The sequence below is a fragment of the Phocoena phocoena genome, chromosome 1, assembly GCF_963924675.1.
Source record: "Phocoena phocoena chromosome 1, mPhoPho1.1, whole genome shotgun sequence".
Lineage (NCBI taxonomy): Eukaryota > Metazoa > Chordata > Mammalia > Artiodactyla > Phocoenidae > Phocoena > Phocoena phocoena.
This window is the reverse complement of record NC_089219.1, coordinates 140,898,674-140,916,251: the sequence shown is the minus strand read 5'-3', so window position 1 is coordinate 140,916,251 and position 17,578 is coordinate 140,898,674. Positions and strand designations below refer to the sequence as shown.

General features: G+C 33.0%; 1 protein-coding gene across 1 annotated transcript in view; it reads right to left on the bottom strand.

Annotated features, from left to right (window-relative positions):
* Positions 1–17,578, bottom strand: part of SWT1 (SWT1 RNA endoribonuclease homolog) — an 87,067-nt gene that overhangs the window by 57,548 nt on the left and 11,941 nt on the right. Inside the window, exons 5-10 of the mRNA XM_065871058.1 lie at positions 16,786–16,845; positions 15,088–15,217; positions 14,030–14,131; positions 13,439–13,627; positions 7,028–7,121; positions 464–609 (exon numbers count right to left, since the gene is read on the bottom strand). Coding sequence (XP_065727130.1) covers positions 464–609; positions 7,028–7,121; positions 13,439–13,627; positions 14,030–14,131; positions 15,088–15,217; positions 16,786–16,845 — 721 coding nt within the window. The remainder of the gene's footprint in view (positions 1–463; positions 610–7,027; positions 7,122–13,438; positions 13,628–14,029; positions 14,132–15,087; positions 15,218–16,785; positions 16,846–17,578) is intronic.

The window sequence follows — 17,578 nt, the reverse complement described above, 5'->3', positions numbered from 1 at the left end:
TTAAAAAAAAATTATTACTAGAGTCCTTCAAGTTTCTCTATTACTGAGTTTTTACTGTATTAATAGAAAGTTATGAATATGGAACTAATTTTTAAAATAAACTAAAAATTTCTCTCTACCTCAAATGAATTATTTCCTGTGGCTACTATTAATTTAAAAGGTATACTCTGAGGTAAAAAATAGGATGCACACAGTGATTATAAATATATAAAAATGTATGTGAGTATACAGACAAAAATTCAAATTAATTTGTAAAAGTATATGTAGAAGGCAACAATGTTATATTTTCTCTTGGATTACCATTATAATATTCATTCATCTCTACCATTTATGCCAGAAAATACTCCAAACAATGTTACTTTCAATGTACAAAATAAAAATTTACTATTAATTCCAACTGTTATCAATATTCTTAGTACATAAAATATGATATATTTCTAATTATTTGTAGTAAGAATACTACCTGCTTTCAATTGTTGTTTAGATATACAAGGCTGATGACATACAACTGTGTTCAGAGATAAGTTTAATAATTCTGCACTCAATTCTTCTTTACTGAGTGACTTCACACCACTTATAAGGCCTTTGTTTCTTAAATTTCTATCATCCCTAAGGTTGGGTTAGGAGGAAAAAATATTTTATTTTTTATAAGATAAATCACATGGCAACTAAAAACACATGGAATCTAATCAGAGGTTGGTGATTCTCAGCATATATATTAAGAAACGATAACAATTTTTTTAATATAGAAGATAAATAAATATACACTAGAATCAAATCATCTGAGCTTTTGAGAATAATTATTATTATTATATATTGAATGTTTCCCAGGTACCAGGCACTCACTGTTCTAAGCACTTTATATATATATCAATCCATTTAATTCTCACAAGAAACCTCTTAGGTAGGAGTGGTACTAATTTTTATCCCCATTTCACACTGGTCGGGGAACCAAGATCCCATAAACCATGCGGCATGGCCAAAAAAAAAAAAAAGAAAGAAAGAAAGAAAGAAACCGAAGTATAAAAAGGTTAAGTAACTTGTCCAAAGTTATACCCGGTAAGTGGGAGATGGACTTGAACACAAGAATATGATCATCCCAAGATAAACACAGAGAGCCATAATAAGATAAATAATTTACACAGGGTAAGCAATTATAAATTTCCTTAGAGTGAGCATAAGACAAATGATGTGAATTTGCGATTTGCTGAAAGAGCCAGTATGATTAGAGCATAGTGCATGAGATCAGTTTACGTGCTACACAGAAAGGCAAGAACATTAATAAATGGAAAGAGATTTAAGGGCTTCAATGGGGAAATGACATGATCAGATCTGTGTTTACCAAACTATTGTTCTTGCAACTAGTAGGCTTCCAGCTTTTGTTAATGGCAGAGTAGTTCGGTCAGACTAACCAACCCTCCCACAACAAGAATTAGAAAATCTGGACCAAAAGCAACAAAAAAAGACAACCCCAAAAAACCCTATTTGAAGGCACTAGAAGGCAATCATATGTAGGCAGAAGGTGGAGGGGAATCTACATTCAAGAAGCAGATGCTGCACTGGTAAGAGCTACAATTTTCTATCTTTTTGCCTGAGGGTATTTCCTAACTCATCACTGCCTTACAACAGAAAGCCACAGCCTTTATGGCTTGAAATGTCAGAGGGCACTGTTCAGGACTGGCCAGAGCATATAGAAAGTTAAGGCGGAACCTGAAGAAGGGAGGAAACCACAGAGAAGGTGAGTCCTAAAATCTGCATATAAATTCTGCCCAGAAAAAAAAGCAACATACTGCCAAAAGACAAAGCAATCAACAGAACCAGACTCAGACATGACACAGATGTTGAAGCTATCTGATAGGAAATTTTAAATAATTTTGATTAATCTGTTAGAGGCTCTAATGAAAAAGGTGAATAGCATGTAAAACCAGATGGAAATGAAGAATGCCTTCAGCAGGCTCCTCAACAGACTCAACACAAGTGAGGAAAGAAACAACATACATTAAGACAGGTCAAAAGAAATTATCCAAACTGAAACAAAAAGAGAATAAAAGGTTAAAAAAATACATAAGAGCTGTTGGACAATATCAAATGGTCCAATATACATGCATGTATTAGTTGTCTACTGCTGTGTAACAATTAATCCCCAAAATTTAGCAGCTTGAAAAAACATTTATTATCTCACACAGCTTCTAAGAGTCAGGGATCTGAGAGTAGCTTGACTGAATGGTTCTGGCTCACGGTATCTCACAAAGGTGAAGCGTGCTATTGCCTGGGGTTGCAGTCATCTCAAGATTTAATTGCTGCTCATTCATGTGGCTATAGGCAGGGAGTAGCCCTTCACTGGTTTTTGTCTGGAGGCTTCAGTTTCTCAGCATGTGGGCCTCTCCACAGGGCTCCTCACAGCATGGAACTTGCTTCCCCACAACAAGTGATCCAAGAGAGATGGAAGAAACAAGAGTGCCCAAGAAGGAATTCCCAGTCTTTTATAACCTAATCTAAGAAGTGACATACCATCGCTTCTGATGCATGCTATCTGTCACACAGACAACCAATCCTGGTACAATGTAGGAAAGGACTACACAAGGGCATTAATACTAAGAGGCACAGGGAATTCCCTGGAAGTCCAGTGGTTAGGACTCTACACTTCCACTGTAGGGGGCCTGGGTTCCATCCCTGATCAGGGAACTAAGTAAGATCTCACAACGCAGTGCAGCCAAAAAAAAAAAAAAGAAAAAACAAACAAACAAAAAATACTAAGAGGCAGGGATCACTGGAGTCATCATGGATGCTGACTACTACAATGTAATTCTGTAATACCAGAAGGAGAAAAGAAGGAATGGGGCAGAAGAAATATCTGAAGAAATATTTGGCTGAGAATTTTCCAAAACTAAAAATGAACACCAAACCACAGATCCAAGAAGCTCAGAGAATATCAAGCAGGATAATTTCCTCTCCTCTACCACAAACATACACACAAACAACTGGCCATAACTGCTAAAGACTGCTAAAAGAAACTGCTAAAAAAACAAAAGACAAAGTCTTGAAAGCAATGAGAGGGAAAAAAAGACACATTACACACAGAGGAAAAAGACAACATTTACAGCAGACTTCTCATCAGAAACCAAACAAGCTAGAAGAAAATGGAGTGACACCTTTAAAATACCAGAAGAAAAAAAAAAAAATTCAACCCAGAATTGTACATCTAGTAAAAATATCTTTCAAAAATAAATAAATAAATACACTATCAGACAAATAAAACCAGAAAATTCTCTGCCAACAGATTTAACATGTCAAAGAAAGTTGTTTGGGCAAAATGAATATGACCAGAAATCTGACACCAGACAGAAACTTGGATCCAAAAAAAGAAATGAAGAGTGCTAAAAATGGAATGCAAGATTAAAATATTCACTTTATTTTTAATTGCTTTAGATGGTAAATGGCTGAAGCAAAAATATTAGCAAAGTATTGTGTTTATTGTTTCTGTAAAGGTTATATATGACAATGATAGCAAAAACAGACAGGGGGAGAAATATGAAGCATATTAAAATCCTTACAATATACATGAAGCAATATAATATTATTTAAAGGTAGACTTTGATCAAGTAAAGCTGTATATTATAAACACTGAAGTAACCATTAAAAAGTTTTTTCAAAAAGGTATAAAGTCAATAATGGAGATAAAATGGCACCACAATTAATCCAAGCAAAAAAAAAGGAAAAGGAAGAAAAGAATAGCTGAACAAATAGAAAATAATTAGCAAAAAGGTAGATTCTGATCCAACCAATTAACTGTGAATAGTAGAAACTCATCAATTAAAAAGACAGAAATTGTCAGAATGGAAAAAAAGAAAAGTACCAACTACATGCTATCCACAAAATAATATAAAGATACATAGGTTAAAAGTAAATGGATGAAAAAGATATACAATATAAATATTAAGCAAACAAAACTGTAGTAATATTAATACTAAACAAAGGAAACTTCAGAACCAGGAATATTATCAGTAACAAAGTGAGACATTGTATAATGAGAAAGGTGTCAATTCACCAAGAAGACAATCCTAAATGTGTATGCCTCTGACTACAGAGCTTCATAATACATGAAATAAAACAAAGAGAACAGAAAGGAGAAGTAAACAAATCCACAATTACAGTTGGGAATTTCAATACTCCTCTCTCAGTAATCATAGAACAAGTAGACAGATAATTAGTAATGTTATAGAAGACATGAACAACACTATCAATAAAATTGACCTATTTAAAATTTATGGAATACTCTACCCACAAGAGCTGAATACATTCTTCTTAAGTGCACATAAAATATTCACCAATAAAAAAAAAAAAAAAAAAATATTCACCAAGTTAGACCTTATTCTTGGTCATAAAACAAAGGTTAACAAATTTAAAAGAATAGAAATCATATAGATTATGTTCTCAAGTCATAACAGAATTAAAGAGCAAATCAATAACAAAAGATAACTGGAAATTTTGAAAATATTTGGAATTAATTGTAACAAATATCTAAATAACTTATGGGTCAGAAGGAAATTATAAGGAAAATTATAATTTTTTTTTTGGCCATGCCATATGGCTCCAGGATCTTAGTTCCCCGACCAGAGATCGAATCCAAACCAGGGCCCCGGCAGTGAAAGCATTGAGTCCTAACCACTGGACTGCCAGGAAATTCCTGAAAATTATAAAATATATTAAATTGAATGAAAATAAAAACACAACATATCAAAATTTGTGGAATGCAGCTAAAGCAGTGCTTAAAGAGAAATTTACAGCAGTCTCAAAAAATGATCTAAGCGTCCACCTTAAGAAACTAGGAAAAGAGCACAAAAGGGGCTTGAGAGTATTTTTTGGGGTAATGGAAATATTCTATGTATCAAGAGAGATGTGGGCTACACCAGGGTATCCACTGTCAACACTGTATAGTTAAGATTTGGGCATTTTAATATTATACATTTTCCCTTAAAATAAAAAGAACTGTATAAAAATAATCATATAGGGGGACAGAAATATAGATAATAGACGAATGGTAGAATCTTGATAATTGTTGTAACTGAGTATTTAGGAGTTTATTAACTCTTCTTCATTTTGAAAGTTGTTGAAATTCTTCATAACGAAACTTTTTAAAAATTAAAAATACCATTATTACTTTTAGAAAAATAAATGGAAAATAAGTATTGAAGTAGAGAGCATAATGGGTCTTAGAGCAGAAAAGGAACAGGAAAAATAACATCACCTGACATCAGATGGTGGCAGAGTAGACAAAGAAAAGAAGACCATACAAGACCTGCTATTTAACTGGATATAGATTACGAAGGAAAGGCAGGAATCAAAAATGACTCCTAGGTTTCTGGCTTTAGCAAATGGGTGGAAGATGGCACTTTTTATTCAGATGGAGAACAGTTTAGAAAGAAAGATCAGGAGTTCATTTTTGGAGATGGTAGGTCCCAGATGTCTATGAGACATCCAAACAGAGATATCAAATAAGTAAATGAATATACTAGTTGAGACTTTAGAAGAGAGATGTGAACTGGAGATATTAACTGGGGGTTCCTGGCCCATATTTAGGATTGTAAATATGAGTAAAGCACTTAGAATGAGGTATAGTATATAGTGTTTATAGAAGGGTTCCCCTAATCACTGTTGTTATTAATATTAATTATTATAATCATCATCCATTTAAGTAATATAAATGTATCCTCACATTAAGTATGTGTGACTTAACGCAGTACGATTATCACACTTTATAGGAAAAAATAAAAATAAAAAACAGGCTTGCCTGATGATGTCAGTTAAAAGTAAAGTCTGACTACAAATTTTCATTTCACTAAAAACTGTTACATCTGTTAATTCCAAAACAGTGACTGCAGAAATAATGGAGAACTGATAAAATCTCACCAATTTAATTTTCATTCTAAGTTGAACTAGAAAAATAACAAATATATAAAAATTATCTCTCAATTTTAGTTTATCACAAATTCAAAATGATTAACATATTACTAATTCTATTTCAGCCTTCAACAAACTCCAACATGATATATTATGTCCTAGATTAAAAATAATTTGAAACTAGAGATAGAAATCTCTAATATTTCCTTTAATATAAAAAAATAACATTATCTTTGAACACAGCTAAAATGATAATTGACCAAGCCCCCTTACAAGAAAAATCTTATGGCTATTCATTTCTATAATCACTCCATTTCAGAGAACTTAGGCATGATCATTAAACTGTAAAAAGCCCATTTTTCAGTGAATACAATTCAGACTAAAACTGCAAATTAAAATTGCTCTTATCAGTTCCTTTAAAGCCTTTTCTCATACATGATGAATACAATTTTGCTTAACATTATGATACTTTTACCTTAGAACTAAGTTATGAATACATTAGTTGGGAATGGAGGAATGGAATCAGGAAGGAGGAGGAGGAAAAAACTCTTATTGAGATAATTTTATGTGCTAGGCACTCTTCTAAGTCATATATATATTTTTTCTGACTAAATACTCACAATAACCTTATAAAGGCAGGTATTATTATCCTCCCTATATTTTACACATGAGGAAACATTAAGCAACTTTCCAAGGTCACAAAGCTGATTAAGTGGTAGATCCAAAATTCCAACTCTATCACAGGCATCAAGGATATAACTGCAACAAAACTTAGCCCTTCTCCACAAATTAATTAATTAGTTAATTAACTCTCCTGCCTCATGACCAAAAATGTCAGATTTTTATTTCTATTTTTTGGGGATGTTAAATTGTCTTTCCCTGCTTTTTCAAAAGTTTTCTAAATATCAAATAACTTAAGTTGAAATGAAACCATGAGATTCAAATCTCATTCTTCTATAGCTTGCACATTATAAGAATGTGAGATATAACTGAATATACTTACTGGCAGATTTAGAAAAGTATGTATGTTTTTCATCTTGGTATGGGGGACACAGTATGATTTTTAAAAATTCTTTAATATAAGTCACTATTTTTTTAAAAAGAGTAAAATGATAATGAAACTCACGTGCACAAAATAACAAGAGAACAAGGGAATAATTCTTGGTACTGAAGACAGCATTTTAATACACGGTCATCATTGTTCTCATCGCTCAATCCATCTGCAAATTTATTAAAGGCAACAATCAATAAGCACACTAAAAATCTGGGAACTGTATGAATAATCTAGGCCATATTTACAAATCAAATCATCTAAAAGAAAGAAAACTTTTTAAATAAGAAGAGGAAGATAAGACACAACAAAAACAATGCCTTGAAAATTCTGGATCTAGAATTCAGGCAGCATATAGTTGTGGGTTTAATAAACTGATTAGTTTGCTACTATCAGTAAAATGGAATAGGATATGCCTATTAATAAACCCAACGGAAAAAATCTGATCAGTAGGTTAAATGCCGTATTAGAAACCAAAAGCTACGAATCTAGTCTCAGTTCAGTCACTTAGTGACTTAACATAAGTAAATTATATGATTACATCATGCTTAAAATTAACAACTTAAAAGAGGTCTGTAAAATTATAAGCAACTGTTCTGCCAACAACAGAACCACTTTCATGTGTCTGCTTTTTCTTAAACTCTAAGCAATAACGTTTAGAGAGAGATGTACAGGAGAAGGCAACACAGGCGCTAGGCAGAGAATACGAAAAGTAATTTCTAACAAATGCTAATATGTGGCTGACAGAGTGTCCTCCAGCATTCTCCAAGCCTTAAAGCATGTAGTAAGTTTGTTTTTTTGTGAAAATAATGTAATGTGTAGGAATAGGACCAAAGACAGCATTTCTTATAAGTCCTTACACTACTTGCCTCAGAACTCCCTGGGGTACTTACCCAGACCCATTTCTGGAAAAGAATCTTTGGAGCCTGGACCCAAAGATTGATTTAAGCCTTTGGCAACTCTCTTACACACTGAAATTCAAGATGTACTGGACAGTGAGACTCAACTTTGTTCCCAGATTATAACCTTTTTTCCCCTCAACTTTTAGCCTACAGTTACTTAGTCCTCTAAACTTTCAAATTAGAAAATTCATTCATGCATTCAATAAATATTTATATAGGGTCTAATTTGCACCAGGTGCCTATGCTAGGTAATTGGACATTCAAAAGACAAGCTCTTTGGGGTCTCACAATCTCGTGGTGAAATCTAGACAGAACTCAACTGATCTCACAGCATGAGCCTTAGGGAGACATGATTCAGTTCTTTAATCAGACAACCAGCCAGCCAGCCAGACATGTATTATAGCAGTCAATTTTCCTTCTTTTAGCTCACAGAGTAAATACCACAATAATGCAAAATGGGCAGCTCAAAATCACTGGTTAACTTTAGTAACTCAATTTGACCAAAAGAAGGATGTTTAAAGGCTACAGTACATGCTCTAAAGGTATCAAAGTTCAAGATTACCTGTTCTGTCATTTTTTCTAGGACACATGGGCCTGGAAGATATACCTAAAACTACAAGAATATTCATGAAATATTTTATCAACAAATATTTTTGAGCACCTGCTCAGGTACTATTCAAAAGTGAACAAAACAGACTCTGAAAACAGACTGATCTGGGTTTGAATCCCTGCTTTCCCACATACTGGACACGTAATAATGGACAAACTGCTTAACAGGATGATTAAATGAGAAAATTTATATGAAACACTTGGCCCAATATATGCTTATATCATGTGTTCCTTAAGTAGCATATATTTATTACTTAAGACTCAGCTTAAATGGCACTTCAACAGCAACAACCTCTACTCACATTCAACACCAAAATAAATTCTGTATAAATTATAGTTAATATGATTTTTAACATTTAATAGAATTAAAGCTTCTCAACAGCAGGCCTTGTATGTCTCATTCACTGCCGCAGCCTCAACACTTAGAAGTGTCTGGTACAAATATTTGGCAGATAAATGATTCAACAAAAATATAATAAAAGAAAATATAAAAATGATGGAATAAATGTCTCATGTGGGAGGTGTCAGATAACTTTATTTTTGCTTCTAATTATTTTTACCTAATTATAAAAATAAAATAATTATAGAAAATCTGGAAAATTCAGTAAATATTAAGAAAATTAAAATAACTCATAATTCCATCAGCTCAATATTACCAATATCCACCATCTATAAGTATACATGCATAATCTAAGAAATTTGGGATTGTACTTCATATTCTTTTAAATCTCATTTTTGTTTTTTATTCTTTTTGCAAGTTAAAGTGAGTCTATTGGTGTCAGCCCTAATCCAATAGGACTTTGTATTCTTATTAAAAAGGGGAAAATTGGAGACAGACGTGCACAGAGGGAAGACGATGTGAAGAGACATAGGGAGAAGATGGCCATCTATAAGACAAGAAGAGCAGTTTGGAACAGATCTTTCTCTCAAAGCCCTCAGAAGGAAACAACCCTGCTGACACACTGATTTTAGACTCCTAGCCTTCAGAACTGAGACAAATTTCTAAGTGTTTTTTTGTATTAATTTTTTTATAGATTCCATACATAAGTGATGTCATATGATACTTGTTTTTCTCTAACTTAATCTAAGAAATTTGGGATTGCACTTTATATTCTTTTAAATCTTATTTTAATATCACACATCATTAACATTTTTCAAAATACAATATTCTCTCATATGACTACATCATTATACGTAACTTCTCCAACTGTTAGACAGATGGTTTCCAATTTTTTTGCTGCATAAATCATGCTGTGATGAACATTATTTATATAAACCACTGTGAGCATCTCTGATTATTTCTTTAAAATAATTTCTAGAAAGAGAACCATCTCTTTTGGCTTCTTAATACACACTAATAAATTGCTCTCCTGAAAAGTTACTAATTTATATTCCCAATGCACTGAGCACTGTGTTCCTATCAAGTGCTGGGAAGGAGTAGCTTTCTAAACATAGAAGCAATAAAAAAAAACAACAAAGGAAAAAGTGAAAGATATAAACTAAAACTTTATACATAAGAAATTAACAATATTAAAAATAGCAATCAGGAAAATATTTGCCTTGAACAAAGGACTGACTAGTTGTACTTCTTCTTTTGTGAATGTCCATTTAGGGGAAAGGGATTTTTAGTTTTTCTAATCAATCTGTATAACCTTCTCATGTAAAAGGACACAAAAGAATTATCGCCTATTCCAGACCATAAATCATTAAGTAATATATTAGCTCAACCAATCTTCACAACCATTTTTTTCAGGGGGAGGTCATTTCCCCCCATTTCATTTACTGTTTCCTCACCTTCAACTTTCCCCAGGTCAGCTTATAAACCCAGGTCAATCACATTTCAAATCCTATTCTCTTCTCACCATAATGCATACTACATCAAATAAACACAATTTTGAAAAGAGTAAGGACAACACTAAAATTATGGTCAACTAAGGCTATTTTAACATGGACTATCTGCATTCAATTTGTGGCATTTTTCTTTTTTTTAATGGAAAATGCTTGTCTAAAAAAATACGTTGTTATAATACTGTGATTACATAAAAGAAAATAATACAGCAAGATAAGCAATTATTAGAGTTAGTGGCAAATGTGCTTGACAGATGTAAAGTGTACAGACTGTTTTGTTCTTGCTTTTCTCCAAGCAAGTACTTTAATTTCACTCAATAATCCTGAATTAAGTTTTTACATAAGAATTTCAATTTACCATTAGAATATAAAATATAATTTTATTATGATAAAAGTGACTAAGGATATTTCTAAAGGATATCATAAAATCACTATCAATAGAATAAATGTATTGAGTACACTGGATTTTATATAAAGAATGTTCTAAATAATCAGTTTGACAGATAACAATGATACAGTGAAACACATAAAGGATTTATCTGACACAGACAATTACACAAATAATCTATCTACAACCTTATAACTAAAAGTGCAATTTAACAAAACAAAGATCAAATAATACCAATTTAAGCTTTAAAGTGAAATATGGATATCAAGGAAGACCCAGAAATTGAAGCAGCACAGAAGTTTGAGACCACTACTATGATTTATCCTCCTTAATAACCCAAAAAGCATAGACTGAAGAAGTCAAAGTATCAAAAAAGCACATAAAAATGGAAAAATCAAAAGAAACATAACAAGCATCTATAAATAATAAATGTGGCCAAAATATCTATTCTAAAATCAGCTCTTCTAAAATAAGTCTCAAAGTCAATCTATTGAAGGGACAGATATTCCATTTAGGACAAGTTCTTAACATCTCTATGTCTCAATTTCCTCATCAATAAAATGGATCTAATAAGAATTTATCTTCCACAAGTACTATAAGGTTTGAATGAGATATTAGCTGTAAAGCACTTAGAAAAAGGTCTGGAGAGTAATGGCCATGTTGTCTATTATTATCATCATCTATATAATTATATAATAAAACACAATTTGTATCAACTAACAAAGAAAAACAATAAAAGGTTAAGAGTAAAAAAAAATTCCCACGTCTTCTTAAGGATCGGGGTTTTACCGAAATGATGGTTTAGATCAGAGGTTTTGTTAACTGGATGGCTGTTTTTTTAAAAAGTCCTATCTGTTAGCAATACATACCAAAGTACTACAGGAGTTCCAGGAGTTGGGGGAGAAGGGGAAAAGGAAATGAGAGAATAAACAAGAATGACAAAATGTTGAGAATCACTGAAAATGAGTGAGAGGTATATAGGGATTCATTATTATATTATATTATATTATATTATATTATACTGCATTTGAAAGTTCTCATAACGCAAAGTAAAAAAAAAAGACCATCTAAGGTGTTCAATTTAATATTTTTAATTTTAATATTTTTAATATTTTCTTAACTCTAAGAAGTGATTTTTTTTAGTGGTTTCCTTTAAAAGCTCTTAAACAGCACATGATGTTCCTACTCAAAATGCATAAGCATTGTATTTGGAATATACTAAGAGCTAATAAATATTTGTAAAGAGAATAAATAAAGAAATTAATGGGAGAGGCCCTTTTTCTTCAAAGATTTAAGACTAAACAGCTGTTCCAAAAGCCTTCTCAGGGTTAATTTCATGATTAGATTCATCTAAAGATGAATTATTTCATATCCTATAGTAAATATAGATACAGTAGACAACATAAATCCATATTTAAAATAAGATAAATCTACATATACAAATATTTCTGAGTTGGAATGAAACCAATTTTTAAAGAATGAAATATATACTCTAAATGTATGTATAAACTCTGCAGAGGCAACAGTGTTGCTTTACACACAGATCTTTTTCCAAATAGTTATATAAAACATGAAGAACAAGGGATGGGATAGGGAGGGTGGGAGGGAGACACAAGTGGGAGGAGATATGGGGATATATGTATACATATAGCTGATTCACTTTGTTAGAAAGCAGAAACTAGCACACCATTGTAAAGCAATTATACTCCAATAAAGATGTTAAAAAAAAATTTAAAAATCAGATAAAAACATGGGGGCTTCCCTGGTGGCGCAGTGGTTGAGAGTCCGCCTGCCGATGCAGGGGACGCGGGTTCGGGCCCTGGTCTGGGAGGATCCCACATGCCGTGGAGCAACTGGGCCTGTGAGCCAGAATTACTGAGCCTGCGTGTGCGATGAAGAGTGACCCCCGCTTGCCACAACTAGAGAAAGCCCTTGCACAGAAACGAAGACCCAACACAGCTATAAATAAATGAATTTAATTTTAAAAAATTGTATAAAAAATATAAAAACATGAAGAACATACTTAGGTTCTAAGATTTTTAAATGACTAAAAAAAAACTAATATGGAAAAAAATCAGGAGAAAATCTATAGACCTCTATAATAAAAATACCTCCTTATTACAGGTTCTGACAAACCAGAGGAAAACAATGCCTGCCTCTGCATTATATTAACTGCATGCAGTGATGATTAGAAACATAGATCACTTAGTGGCCTCATCACTCAACATGGTATTTTAAAAAAAGAATCCAAAGTACTGTAATATAGACAACTATGCATACAGAACTATACAGTCAGTCTCTGTGAAATATGGACATAACCTAAGAAGGTCTAGGAGAAGCATAAAAATAAAAATCAGGGCTTCCCTGGTGGCGCAGTGGTTGAGAGTCCGCCTGCCGATGCAGGGGACATGGGTTCGTGCCCCGGTCCGGGAAGATCCCACATGCTGCAGAGCGGCTGGGCCTGTGAGCCATGGCCGCTGAGCCTGCGCTCTGCAACGGGAGAGGCCACAACAGTGAGAGGCCCGTGTACCGCAAAAAAAATAAATAAATAAAAAATAAATAAAAATCAAAGGCCTCCAAACCAAGCCTAACAGAATATGCCAAAGCATCACTATGCCCTGCCATTTCACACTGTAATACTGTTAATTTTTTTTAAAGTTCTGCACCATTTCCCTTCATTAATGAGTCAGCGTCCAAACAAATCTTAATCAAGAAGCACCCTGAGAGAACAATACTTACAAAGTTTTTGAGATGCAAGTTGTATTGACTGACCCCATAGCTTTCTATCTTGATTTTTGAGACTGTCATGGATGAAATGAACGGCAGGTACAGCTTTGTGCTGGGCATGTTTCAGTAATTTTCCTGCCTTCATACGATCCAGCTCTTGCACAACAACCCAGGGAATTATTAACACAAGCCTGTCAAAGCCTAAAAAATAAAAAGATTTCTTAGATGTCAACAAATATGTATTGAGCTACTAAATCAAACTGCTATAGGAGAATTAAAAGTTTTAAAGAAATTCACAATCTGAATGAAGAGATAATAGATAAAAATAGGAACTAAAATCAGATATAAGTGTCAAGAGAATGTTACAAAAATAACTACTACTGGAAATCACAAAAGAGTAAGTTTTAGAAGCTAGGTTAACGTGTAAAGGCTTTTTTTTTTTAACTTAAGTTGATTATGCTTCATATATATATACACACACATACTTAATAACATATCCAAATGGAAATAACTTTGCGGGGGGGGGAAAACCCACATCACTGTTCATATAAAGTATCAACTCAAATAAGAAAATCAGAATTGGTAAATATGTTCTATAAATACCTGAGATTTCTGTTGTCTTCAAAATTCTAACAAATTTGAGATGATTCATCAGTATATTTGTGTCAACAACAATTAAAAGCTTTTTGTCTGAAGCAGTATTTGCTAGAGAAAAAGAGCAAAGTGAGGATTTCATGACATTTGATAACAGACTTGTATAATAACTACAATTTTGATATAACAGAACTTTGATAGCATTATTAAGGCAGTACTTTAGACAATAAAAACAAAAATGCATTTACTCCAATTCTTAAGAGAAAGAACAGTAATCAGTGTTTAATTATCCACCAATAGAATATTGTATATTGCTTACGGGTGGATTTTAAATCATAAATTAACTTGCACCAGCAGTAACTATGTTGCCAAACCCTGTACTCTATCACTGGTAGTTACGTACTTAGGAATCATAAGCTAATTTTAACGTACTCTGAAATATAACTGAAAAAACAAATATGTGTAAATGGAAGAAAAAAGATAATACTAGCACTGTTATTTCATAGGGTCATGTGAGGAACAGATAAGTTGATGCATAGGAAAACACTTAATAAATTGAAAAATGCAATGTGAATGTAACATAGCATTACTATTTTTACAAATACAATTCAAAGCAGTATATTAACATATTTTGGGTAATATCTATCATTATCTTCTCCAAGGAGTGAGAATAATCACAATTTTACTATATAAATAAGAAATCCATGAATATAATACCTTTGAGCAATTTGCATTATTTCTGATCAGTGCTTTACAAAGCTGAAATTGTTAAAAGTTATGATTAAGAGCAAAAATAAAAGACAGCTCATAACTCTGATTACTGCCCCTTGGCAAAAGGAGAAAGAGAAAATATGTCTAACTGCCTAATAATGTGAGATATATAAAGCAAATGATGATAAGACAAACCTTAGACCTGATTCCTGTAGCTAAAAGAAATATACTTTATTATTTCAAATAAGCACATTTTAACATTTTTCCTCTAAATATTATAAAAATTGAATGTCGGCACATTAATTCTTAAGAAAACATAGGAGATCATAAAATTGTCGTATGCATATAGGATATACCAGAAGAGGAATGTACATCATCTTCCACCAAGTCAATCTCCATACTTGTTAACTCTCCAGAAGGTGGAACCACAGGTAAATCCACACTTTTTCCCACACGTGCAGCGTGAAGCTCTTCTACAATCTGCATCTAAATTGCAAAAGACCCGCAGCAAAATATTTTGAATTAGTTTCTCTGCAGATTAGTAAGAGAAAAAAGCAATTAATTCTTAATTAATTCACTTAATATGAGATAGTTTGTGGAAAGAAAAATATTTACAAAAATATGAAAGCCACATGATAAAAGAATACAGATTTATAAACATACACAAGGTTTCTAATTTAGCTCTTCTCTTCTTACTTTATTATTTCTGCAACCTTAGGCAAACATATTATTTAACAACCATGGGTCTCAGTTTATCTACACAACAGGAATATTAAATATCTGTATCCTTTTAGTATTTTTCATAAGGATTAAATGAAATAATGTGAAGAACCTCACACAGAGCCTAGTACAAAACAGACTTCCAAAACAAGTTAATTCTCATTCCCATTCTCACTTCAAAGTATTTTAGGAGCCAAATATGTTTTTATCTGGATGATGAGCGCTTTTCCTAAGATTTCTAAGATTGTTTATGAACCATCAAAAACTGAAATCCAGATCTTAATACCCTTCTCACTTCAGGGAAGTAGTTCCCTGATGTATTCTGATGCAAAGAAATTAAAGTATAATCTAACTTTAGAGCAGAGGTGAGAAATCTTTCTTCTCTCAAGGGGCATTGACCCAAAAGACATAAAAGTATAACTGACTGTCACAAATAAAAAGCAATCAGTATGGTTTTAAAGTCTCCTTTAAATAGAAAAACACAAAGTGTTCTATGAATCTAATTTTAATTTAGAAGCAGGGAAGATAAAATTGTATACAATAATTCTATGAGGTTCAACCAGGAGATTCTAGTTGAGAAATGAAGCAACAGGTAAAAAATAAATGTATGTGCCCTCATTTTCATTGAAGAAATGTCCATCTTGTTGCTAATTAGAAAAATGAGGCAAAACATGCTAATATCATACTGCATTTTGGCAAGCCAAGGCATAAGCATGCAAAAACATAACACTAATTTAAAATTCACGTAACTTGTGGGCCACAGGCTCCATGCTCTTTATTCAAAACAGATTAGAGGGGCTTCCCTGGTGGCACAGTGGTTGAGAATCTGCCTGCCAATGCAGGGGACACGGGTTCAAGCCCTGGTCTGGGAAGATCCCACATGCCGTGGAGCAAGTGGGCCCATGAGCCGCAACTACTGAGCCTGCGCATCTGGAGCCTGTGCTCCGCAACAAAAGAGGCCACGACAGCAAGAGGCCCGCGCACCACAATGAAGAGTGGCCCCCGCTCGCTGCAACTAGAGAAAGCCCTCGCACAGAAACGAAGACCCAACACAGCCAAAAATAAATGAATAAATTAATTTAAAAAAAAAGATACTCTGTCAAAACAGATTAGAGGTTATTAGAAAAAAAGCCCAAAAGGTGATAAAGTAAATGTAAATACTTCTCCAAACAGTTTTTCATGGCTTCATAAAAACTTACGTATTGAATTAGGCAGTGATATCACTGTTATTTTCATACTATCAAGGTTTTTATACTCATTATATTTTATTGAAATAGGAACCCTTTGACTTAATTTCATTAAAAATATTCAAAGTAAATAAATATATCAGTAACCTCTTGATCTGTATCTTGAATACTTTCAAGTGACACTGAAGAACACGGTGCTTCAAAACTCTGAAATGAAAAGTAATTTTATTAGTTACGAAGCATATACCTAGAGTAAGGTTTTTCAACCTTGGCACTACTGACATTTGGGATCAGGTAATTCTTTGTTTTGGGGGCTATCCTATGCGTTGTAGGATGTTTAGAAGTATCTCTTCCCTCTACCCACTAGATATCTACCCACTCCCAACCTTGACAATCAAAAATGTCTCCATTCCTTTGCCCAAGCAATTTCAGTGGAGTAATAGAGATAAAATCTGATTGTAAATGGAGTTGAAGAGAAAAGGATTTATACTTCAGTTTAAAGACAAGTAAACTATGTTGTTTGGGAGTACATACTTAAACAGTCACAATAAAAAGAAAAACAATGAACTGAAAAAAAAAAAATGTCTCCATCAAGTCAGTTGCCAAATGCCCTCCTAAGAGGCAAAACTGCCCCCAGATGAACAATTGCCCCTAGAATAGAAAAGCCTCATTCTATTAAGTTATGAAACATAGTAGAAATTCTTTAGGGTTTACTCATCTATATATATACATTCCTAAAAATACTCGTATTCTAGGATAAAACATGTCACCCTAAGAAACACAACAACCATGGCAAAGGTAAAAAGAGCTGGCCTTCGGTGGTGGGAAATTTTTATCCAGGAGTAAGTAAGCCATTTATAAAAGTGACATGACAAAACAAAGGGAACTTGAAGATTATTATATGGCTGAGGGAGGAAAAGCTGAAAAATGTTATCATTTA